Below are 11,255 nucleotides of genomic sequence, written 5' to 3'. Positions count from 1 at the left end.
TAGTTAGTTAGTTAGTTAGTTAGTTAGGTAGTTAGTTAGTTAGTTGGTTATTTAGTTAGTTAGTTAGTTAGTTAATTAGTTAGTTAGTTGTATCTAATCCATGTTTCTTACTTTCTTGCATGTTCTTACTTACCTGGGGATCCCTTAAATAGCAAAGTAAGTCAAATTCTGTCTACCATGGTAGACAGAATGGATCCCAACTCTCCTTTTGAGAACATTCACCTTTTTTTTTTTGCACAAACTCTTAAGAAAATATCTGTCTCTCTTTGACTTGTTTTGTCAGCCACTCCTTTACCTTGTCTATATTGTCACCCATGGTATGATGGGAAGAAAGCCAGTGTACTAGACTGAGCTTGTTGTAAATGGTTGTCTACAGTTGGCTTTTATACAGTCTATATACTGTCTATATGCACCAAAACGCATCTAACAGTAGATAGTAAACAACAATAGGTCACTTGATTCAATTTGAACATCAAAAATATGATTAAATGGAACTTTAAAGACACAGACGTAGCACCTAAGAGCCCACAACACCCCAACATTAATGGTGTAAAAGTCATCGAGTTCACTCCCAAACCATCGACAGTGAGCTGTGAGGTTTAAGCTTTTTGGCATTCTCAACCAAGAAGGAGAATGGTTTCTTCCAAGGAAAGTACAAAAAGAACATTATTTCATATCATAATACTTTAATAAATAAACTCCACAGAAGTGAGTAATCCTTTAACTTCTTGATTCAAACACAAAAGGCACATTAAATGCAGTGTCTCACATTTAAGACCATATAAAGGCCATAATATGCTGGAAACGGAAGTTTTACATAAATGTAGAGTTTCATAACCCACAGATGCAGGTCCATGATCTTTCCAGCGCCTGCAGTGTGTTTGTGTAACCCTGGTGACTGGACCGGAGAGGGCGGGTCCAGGATGCTGAGGCGGCCTCTCATTGGCTGCCCTGTGTGGTGAGGAGTGGGCTGGGAGCGCGCGGCCAGCTGTGAGGGGAGCAGAGGAAACAGCCAGGAGAGTACTAAAGGGACAAAGACCCGCTGGTCCACATCTCATCCTCTCCAACAGGTCGCAAAACTGAAAAAGTCTGCGTATTGGAAAGGCTGTGCTGCTCGTTCTCCGTCTGTCAAAGTAAGTTGTTTCCTTTAAACTCTCTCACGCGAGATTTGACCACTGATGGGAGTTCGCACGTGCGCGTGTGAAACATTGAGACTCATTAGAAGTGAAGGGTTTTCTTATTTCGTCCTCTTTCTTCGACTTCTAACAAAACAATGGCAGACAATTTGCATGTTTCTCCCTTTTAACTAATTGAATTTAATTTTACAACCCATATTTGATCTGAATTTAAGTGTTCAACCTCCCAAAAGTTAGCTTCATGAGAACACGGGTCACTGCAGTGTGTTGCATTGTCGTAAAGCCTAAATAACAAGCTACAATGGAAAAGGAATGAGCATCAGTCTGCTGTGTATCTTTACTCTGGTGCTGACATTGGACACATTTCCTGAGGAAGCTGCAGGACTCTTCTGACTCTCTTGGCATTCATGAAGTCTTTCTTTTGTCAGCCACTGGGAATATTGGGATCTGTGCTGGCCAGGGCTTAACAGACACTTGATGGTTGATTTGTTGGTTTCTGAAATGAACAATAGACTATACAAGAGCTCTGGCTTTGACTGAGAAAAGCAATAAATTCAGCATATGGAATTCTGGGCTTGACCGTGCTTGGCTATCTTTCACTCACATGCAGCTTTCTCCTATCTTGTTGGCCTTATTGTTCTCATGCAGGACTACGTGTTTTACACTTTCTGCAATGCTGAACTCTCCATAAGTCTGATATAAGTTAAGTTTCTGAGCCAGTTTGAAGTCTCAACTGTGGCCATTGTTTTGTGGGGTGTGGGTGTGTCTCCACTGCTTCTGTAAGCAGTTTTATCTAGAGCATACGTATAGTGTTCATTTTTCATGAATAGGTATGTGGAGTTGACACGTGCTGACTGGAGTTATGTGTGTTCACTCAGAGCTGCACTCTGAACTCTACTAATCTAAAATGTATGTATGGTTGATTCTGTCACTCTAACAGCATTGGGTAATAGCTCCTTCCTCCTGCTGAACATGTTCCTTTCATGGGAAGATAAACCAGATGTTTCACTCTGAGGATCACAAGCTGACATCTTATGCGGTCTGACAAGTTATTGACTGTGTACTCCAGGGGTGTTTTTTTTAAGCCTGTGCGCTCTGCAGTTTGTTTGGCTGGTTACTATGACGTCAACTCGGAAAGCAACCCCCCCCCATCCCATCCCCTTAAACACACTAAAGGCGTGGAGGTCTCCTTACTTTCACTGTCTTCCTCCCTTCTCTTTACTCCAGGAACATTCCTCCCTAGGGGCTTTTGGTCCCTTAGTTGACACTTTCATGGTTTGCCATGAAATATCGAGGTGGAGTCAACTTTCCGTCTGAAGCTCAGTTGCGCAGCCTCCAGGCACAGATCAGCAGATAAATGAGAGGGGCAGCAGCACCCACCCTGCAGGAGCCCACATTTGCTCTCCATTAGGAAGACACAGAGAGGAATCCTTGTCTCAGCAATATCATCTTCATTCTCACCCAAACCTTCCCAATTTCTCCTTCGTTTCTCTTTTATTGGCAGTGAAATGTATTTTCACTGTTCGCTCAATATACTGTAAAACTGCGGTGAATTCAGTTTGTGATTCACGAACCTATACTTGTGGTTGCGTAGAGGCCAATGAGGGGTCTCTGGGTTCCTGCTGAGGGCCAAACCAAACTGTTCCTGCACAAGACTGTATACTGCTCACTCGCTTAAATTATGGACAGAACTGCCACACACCACAAATTACTGTGTGCCTCTGCAACATTCAGCCCTCAGTTTAACTCTTTGGAATTGGAAAATGTTAAGTCCATCTCGTATAGAAATATTCAAAAAGCATACTGCCCTACAAAGGTACAGTACAGTAACTATAGAATTGAAATTCAGAAAAAGGGGTTAGGGTTTGCAAACTGTAAAACTAATAGAAATCAGTTAGATAATTGAACAGCCACAGAACATACACAATACATTTAAAATGCAGATACCACACGCTGCCTTTGGATAATCTTCACAGGATGCTTAAATAACTGTAATAGCTATCTACCAACAAAATGTGTTGAGCTTTCTCTTCCATTTAAACTAGTTTGTTTAAGAAAATGTACTTTTGTTTTATTATTTACAGTCCATAATATTGGAATCAAGTGTGATCATATATTGAAATCAATATAATGCTGTTTACAATTAAGTAGAGTCAAAAAATGAGATGACAGCTAATGAGAAGCTAGCTAGCTACCTGTAGCAGGATCTGGCTGTTTTTCTTCCTTCTCCATCATGAATTGATTTAGTTACCGCTTTATTTAATTGTGTGGAATAATAAACTTGATATAACTCTTTTACTTTAGCTGTAAAAGGTTATTTAGCTACTAAAACATATGTCTTTGTAGGGCAGTGTAGTCCAGTGTGATGTTATACAGCTTAAAACAGCTTCTATTACTGATTCTTACAGTCTTATTAAGTGTTGTCCTTATCTCTCCCTAGATCACTGTCCTTGCCCCCCTGCATCATGTCTCGCCCAGTTGCCATCTGCTGTCTCTTGTCTGCGTTGTACATGTGGACTCTGTGCAACGCCCAGTCAGACTCTGGCAGCCCTGCAATCCAGCTACGTCTAGCTGGGGAGAAGAGGAAACACTACGAGGGCCGGGTGGAGGTTTTCTACAATGGAGAGTGGGGGACAGTGTGCGATGATGACTTCTCCATCTACGCTGCCAGAGTGGTGTGCAAAGAGCTCGGCTTTGTGGATGCTGAGTCCTGGTCGCCTTCAGCCAAGTACGGAAGAGGAGAAGGTAAGAAAACTAGCATGGAGTTTTTATTAGAAGTGTTGGTTTCCAGGATTTGATCTGAGCCTTGTGTTATCTAATCAAAACCCTCCAAAAATCGTCTCAGTCTTGTCAGTCAGCTGTCTTAAGAAGGAGCTGAGAGTTATATCTGAGCAAACTGCCAACCACACTCATTCAAAGGCAGTATATCTCTTCATACAGTTTAAACAGTTTCATATGTTCCATGGAAATCCTTGAATGAGGTACACGTTTCCCCCCGTCTGACTGCTAATACCCTCAGGCACTGGTTTCCCCATTAGAGAACTGAGACACGCCAATCAGTTCAGAGTATGGGGGGGGGGGGCTGGAAACACTTGGTGTGTGAACCAGACACACACAGACATAATCTCATCTCCTCTCACTTTGCCGGGTATGAATTCCTCCATCACTGTAAAAACACTGATGAGATTCCCAACTCGGTAGCTGCTGGTGGTAAATGTCAGTTGGTAGGTGTTAATTAACTCAGTGTCCTTGTTAAAGGCACATGTTTTCCCACTGGGCCAGCCACATCCAGCTAGCCGCTCTGAAAGCAAAGTAATTAACTTGCTTCCCAAAGCACCACAGTCATTATAGCAATTTCAAGAATCACATTCATGAAGTAATATATCCCATGCATATAATGTTGCATGTGTATTTGCAAGAAGCAGTTAACAAGCAGTTTGATGTATATGGCTGGGCACACAGGCAACTGTTTACACTGCATTTTAGCAATAGCATAAGTACATAAAGATGGGGGCCTTTGGGACGGGGTTAATGTCCTACCAGTGTTTCTGAAAGATCACTAAAGGACACTTGTCACTTTAAATATTGTGAAGTTTTTTTAATGATCTTTTCCTGGCAAATAGATGTTTAGTGTGTATGAGTATTTGAGGCCCAGACTAGCTGTGTGCATGTGAGTGAATGGAAACTACTTTTATCTGTGTTTTCTTGTTGGTGGAGACACATGGCTATAAAAGTGATCAAGGGCATTTTCCATTTCCCATCATGATGACTTATGCACTATTGAAAGAAACCACAGAATGTTTTTAATTAAAGACATAACTACATAACAAGTATTAAGACATCCCTTTTGGATTCAGAGAGTTTTTTTTATCTGCAGGGACGTTTAAATCCAATCCTCAGCTGTGTTTACACCACTGGCATAAATATCAACGCTGCAACCAGCAAAGCTGTCAATAGTTGCACCGGGGCCAATCACAGTTATGTGTTTTTATTTATTATTTTATTTCTGCTTTATATCTTTTTAGGAACACTGTGGTCTGTCCAGTTTGTTATAATTTTGGGTTAAGGCTATGCTGTTGGCTTAAAGTGCCAATAAAAGCTCAGAATCAGAAAAATCATGGCTCCCTACACAGTGTGGCCCCTGCTCTTTTCACTGGCTTGTGAAATTACATTCCCATAAGGCCTGCGAATGATAGTTTTAACACAGCAATCCAGATTTATCACAACTGGCAAAGCGGAATATTTGTTTAGACAAAGGTGTACTGAGACCAAACTGGTTGTCCCTTGGAAACTCTGCTTCAGCTTCAGAGGACTTGGCTCCTGTAATGAAAATGTTCCAGAAGTAATGATCTCTCTGCCAGGAGGAGGCTACGTGACCATATAACATGCAGTCACTTTCTTGGTATGATCAGGATGTTCCTCAGCAACATGTTGAGACTGTCAGAATGATGAGCAGTCCGTTGGTGGTTTCTATGGCTACAGTTATGTGCACGGCTGAATCAGAACAGCCAGCTGTACAGCAGATGATCTGCTTCAACCGTAACAACATTTATTGGGCACGTTTTGCCTGAAAGAATGCGTCACGTTATGTTGGAGACCAAGCACGTCTCAACGTGAGTAGGTTTACTGTCTATCTGACTAGACATAAAAGTCATGAGGGTGTGACATATGGCTTAAGTTTTCAAGGTACAATGTTGTAACCTCTCTTCCATTTATATTTGCTCATTAATTAATTCCTTATTAAGGAAAACTACTTGGAATTGAAAACATAGATATATACATATATATATATACACGCTGATCAGCCATAACATTATAACCACCTGGACACCCTGGTGGTCATAATGTTCTGCAGCCCCATACCAACAAACTGTGATGCACTGTGTGTTCTGACATGAAATGTTCACTTGCTGCCTAATATATCCCACCCACTGACAGGAGCCATGATAACCAGATAATCAGTGTTATTCACTTCACCTGTCAGTGCTCATATCGGTGGCTTATGGGTGTATATATATTCACACACAGAAAGGAAGGGAACTTTAAACTGTTCAGCAGTCCAGGTTCTTTATTTTATTGGGAAACAATTACTGGAAATTCTCAAATTAAAGGTTAGGGGGGGAAACAACCCTGAAAGGTATCCAAAGAATACCAGCTTTGAAGTTCGGGCCCCTGGCAGTAGACAGTCATTGTTGTCTGTTCGCCAACATCATCTGAACACTGGGAGAAAGTCCAACTCCTACTTATATAAACGTTAGCACCTCCTACCCCAGGAAATAACAATTAGTATATCAATTAACTTGTAGCCGAGTTTTATCTATTTCTCAATAGATAACTTTTATAAGTTAACAGTAGAAAAAATTTACAAAACATGTTGAAAGAGTAAACTTTATCTCAAACTGTTCAAAATCAGCATATCCTCCAAACATCTCCCAAACCTCCCCCTCATCCATACCACACTTGGCACATTCCCCCAGGAAGTTGACCATAAAAGGAGACCAAATGGGTAGAGACTGGTTTGACAGCGTCCAAACCAGAGGATTGCCAAGTGCACTCTAGAGGAGAGGTGACAAACACAAAAAAATTATCAAATAAAGATGTTAAAACTCCAATATTTTGTCAGGATTGTCAAGATCTCTTATATCTGTGTGACCGTGGCACCAATACTCAACATAACACAACTATAATCAACAGGTTACAACCCTTAAACAGATTAATTGTCTGCTGACTAATCAATCGACTAATCAATCAACTAATGGTTTCAGTTCTACAATTTACAACAGAAAAATACAATTTTACCATCATACAAGAAAAGTAAAAGGATATATTATTGTATTGGCACTAAATATCCAAGTAAAACCAGCATGCCCATCGTCTTCATCCACTCAAAACTAAACAAAGCAACAACATGGGGTCTACTGCAAGAAAATTACAACATATATCCATTTGCTTGCATCTTTGCCTGTCTCCGATCCAGGCCGTATCTGGCTAGACAATGTGCACTGCACTGGTGGAGAGAAGAGCCTGGCTCACTGTCAGTCCAATGGCTTTGGAGTGTCTGACTGCAAACACTCAGAAGATGTCGGAGTGGTGTGCACCCAGAAGCGCATTCCAGGCTTCAAGTTCATCCGGAACCAGGCCAACAGCGAGGAGGTAGGTTCCCATGGAGCAACACGCTCACAGTTAAACCTGCACACATGTACAGTACACTTAAAGTAAACAGGTCTGTGCCTATACACACATGTAAACACCTGGGTGGGATCACTTGATCACATAATTAATAAAACTCCAGTAGCATCCACACATGGTTCAAGTACACGCTTGTACCCTGAACAGATGCTCAGCACAATAAAAAAAAAGAAACAGTGGGTAGGCTTAAGATGAAAGAAAATCATGCATTGCTCCAAGTTGCTACAAGAGAGGTTTTTTTTTTTTTTCAAATCCGTCCAACTTTCCAGACTGATCCAGACAGATCAGTGGATTGAATGTAATGTCTGTCTGTAGGTATTAAGAGGAGCAATATTTTTCAGTCTTGATTGTGTTGAAAATGATGTTGAATGTGCTTAGATGTTTTTTTTTTTGTTTTATTCTTTTCTCCTTTTCTTATTTTTTTTAAAACTGCTTATCTTTTTTTGTTTCTAACCTGTAGCACTTTGAGATCTTTTGATGAAAAGGGCATTATAAATAAAATGTATTATTATCATTTATTAAATATCCATCATCCATTTCTCTCTTTGATTCACTGAATAACTTTCACATCTCCGAACCTGACCATTGAGAAAAATCTGCATACAGCCTGGGTTGCATCAGCTATTTGTAAATGTGTCACTCAGTTTGTTTTAAAGTAGTGGTTTACTAAACCGGGTTGCACCATTAAAACGTAAGCTAGTAAAGACTTTAGTAATGCGTAAATCAGTTGCTTAAAAAACATCTGCATCACTGTCTGATCAGAAACAAATAATCATGAAAACAGGATATATGCATGCATGAAGAAGTTTGTTTGTGCAGAAATATGGTAACCAACTTTATTAGGTCATTTAGCCTAATGCTACTGGCCAGATGTTTTGGAATATGAAGGATAATTCAAAATGTTCTAGTCATTTTCAAACAGCATTTTAATAGTCAGGTCAGATAAATCTCCCTTTACCTCTTTGTCAATATGTTAGCAAGCTCATTTAGTGATGCACAAATCTCTACTAAGTAACCACTTGCATTATAACGAGTGCTAAGTTAATAAGACCCTACAAACAGCTGTTGCAACCACCTCCAGCATTTTGTCCTCCGTATGATTAAATGGATACAACTAGTAATCAAAATAATGGTCTAATGGGTACTAAATCAGTATGTCTGGAAAAAATTAGACAGCAGTTCTTCCGTGTAGGTAGTCACATCTGCCATGACATGAAGCCAGTGAAATAATCCACAAGTCAGCGCATATTGTAGAGCTGTCCACTCCACCACTTGCACTAATGACTTTGCCAGGCTGCTATTAGCCTATCCCTGCCCACACTAGACCCCCACTCTGCAGCCTGGGAGATTTTGGAGATGACTCAGAGAGGAGGAAGACCATCCTGTCTGGCTGCAGAGAACGCCTTGTGTACCGGATGGAAAGTCAGTGTTGGTTTGTGGATGTGCCAGGAGAAAGGGAGGAAGAGAAGCTTGTCAGAGAACAAGTTATTACAATAAACTGCCATAGAGGGTTTCCCTTCTAAAACCAGACTGATAGAGATTAAACAAATTTTCTTTGGCAGCTTAGAAGACAGTCGATGCTTTAACAGTCCATGACTACATTCAGAGTGTTCTGTTTGTTCATACTAGAAGTCAGCAGGGAGATTTGGCCGGGTTACAACAGCAAGAACAGTGACTGTGTTTTTTACTGATTCAGTTAAGACAACTGAGGAGAGCATCTGAAATCCCTGTGTGCCTTCTTCTTGTGCCTAGTTGAGTCATGGGAATGGAGGAATAGACAAGAGGAGAAATTGAAATCATGGACTGCTGAGTCCTGTGTAAAACGTTCTTATTTTTGCTGGTTGTGTATGTAAGCAGCACCCTTGTGTTCCCTATTTGTCTTGTGTATTTATGGTCTCTCGGGTGTTACTGCAGTTCAGTCCCACCCTGTAAATATTTCCTCGGCCCAGCCTTTCAAGTCGCAGGGGAGAGGAATGGGAAAAGGTGTAGCTACACCTCTTTAACCATGCTTAGGCTGACGTCAGCAATGGGCAGCACTGTTCCTTCAACCTGTTTATTCACAGCATGAATTGACATTCTGTGCTCAATCTGGAAAGTTAACACCCTAACCGAGTGTGCGCTACAGTCAAAGTAGAGGTTATTGCGAAAAGGGTGGCCAATCAGTTATTTTGCTTCTGTGTGAATGCTTTCCAACTTTCAAGATGATATATGTTTGAAGTATGAAGAGTACAGTTCACAGTGCGTTTTCTGTACTTCGGGCTTTAGGTTGTGTCTGTTCAAGTTGATATAACTGTGAAGTGAAGTGAAGATTCTGAATTTGAGGTACAGAATTTAGATAACTAGCAATGGTCAAATTGATGTTTTTCAGTACTGTACTTCAGGGTAAATCTACAGGTTACAAAGTTGCTTCGAACTACAATTATTTTGTTTTTGTGAGGGATAAATCATGAGACTACTTTACAGCATATGGGAATATGTGAAGATAGACCAGAACAGCTCACCCTGGCAAGTTCAGCTTTGACCACAAATAATAGTCTACGGAAGACATGAGTCTGTCATTAATGAAAACAGCAGCTTCCACTGGCACGAGTTGCAATCGAAGACATGCTACAGTATAACAAGAACTAATGGGGCGATATCAAGTTTTGCTGAGAATCTAATCTCAGTGTGTGTTTCTCAAAAAAAAAAACAGTCAAAGCTCTGGTGAGAACCGTCATTTTAACCTCTGAACTGTTACTTTGTTCCACTAAGGTCAGTCTTTAATGCTGTCTGCTACTGATCTGTCCTCTGAAGACAAAAGCCAGGTCTCTTACCTTTCTCAGCTAGTTATTCAATAATCCAACAAAAGAACATACATTCCTGTATGACTGAGTTATTGTCATAAATAATGTTAATTATTTTAACATGCAGCATTGAATGCTGTACACCATTGCAACAACCCTCCCTGGAGTCTTTTATGTGTCTGTTTTATTTATTAGCATATGTTTGTGTGTGGCAGCGGGAGGAGATTATGACAGATGAAGTCCTTTATTCTGTAGGGGACGGGGATTACATTTGTCAGCAGAACCAAACACTGAGATGGCAGGAAACTTTGTTTACCATCTGCTAGTGGGGACTTTTCAACCAACTTTGCCATGTTGGGTTTTTGTTCACGTGTGAAAGGCACGCTACACGTGTCATTTGTGTCGATAGAATCATTGCTAAATACTTCTCCTTCATTAGAAGATGTCTGGAATTTCAGGGATGAGAAACAAATGAGCGCCAAAAGCAGCTGCAGTTGCCCACCACATCACATTGTGTGTTCGCTTTAACCAAACACTTATATCCAGAATCAACACAAGACGTCAGCAGCCAGTTGTAATAACAGAATGCGGTGGTTAAAAGCCTTTTGATTCTTTGCACATCTAAACAGGGCAAAGGTTGCACTTCTCATTTAGGCGCGACGGTGTCTGCTTACAAGAATTTCAGTTCCTCGCATTCACTGCTATACAACAAAAGGAAACCCGAGCCAAAGTTGGATTCGCCTCCAACATGGTGTATGCAAGAGGCTTGTGAGGAGGAGAGTGATCGAGGGGAGAAAAGGTTGATGTCAGGAGGCTGAAGACAATTTTTCTCCAGCATAGCGGATCCACCACATGTTTAACAGCTGGATCCCGCTGTGGATCTCCTTTGGGCTGCAGAGTGCCCGAAGTGTAAACTCTGCACTTTATGATTTACCATTTGCATTTTGTGCTGACTTATTATGTGCAGCGCACATATGCACCAAGACTAAAGTTTCGGATATTACACAATTTAAGAGTTATTCAGATGTAAGGTAAAGGTGCACATGAGTCACTTGACTCATGAGAGAAATGTTGCTATAATTCTATATTTATATATTTTTAGTGCCGTAAAGAGCCAGTTCAATTTTGTATACAGTGATGTTAAAGC

The 11,255-nt window shown here is 40.8% G+C and overlaps 1 protein-coding gene across 1 annotated transcript in view; it reads left to right on the top strand.

Moving 5' to 3' along the window:
- Positions 1–983: 983 nt before the first annotated feature.
- loxl2a (lysyl oxidase-like 2a) overlaps positions 984–11,255 on the top strand; it is a 30,164-nt gene continuing 19,892 nt past the window's right edge. The window contains exons 1-3 of the mRNA XM_051416560.1: positions 984–1,133; positions 3,577–3,881; positions 7,114–7,289. Coding sequence (XP_051272520.1) covers positions 3,602–3,881; positions 7,114–7,289 — 456 coding nt within the window. The 5' untranslated portion in view covers positions 984–1,133; positions 3,577–3,601. The remainder of the gene's footprint in view (positions 1,134–3,576; positions 3,882–7,113; positions 7,290–11,255) is intronic.

Source organism: Dicentrarchus labrax, unplaced genomic scaffold (assembly GCF_905237075.1).
Source record: "Dicentrarchus labrax unplaced genomic scaffold, dlabrax2021, whole genome shotgun sequence".
Classification (NCBI taxonomy): Eukaryota; Metazoa; Chordata; class Actinopteri; family Moronidae; genus Dicentrarchus; species Dicentrarchus labrax.
This window is presented reverse-complemented; position numbering and strand designations above follow the sequence as displayed.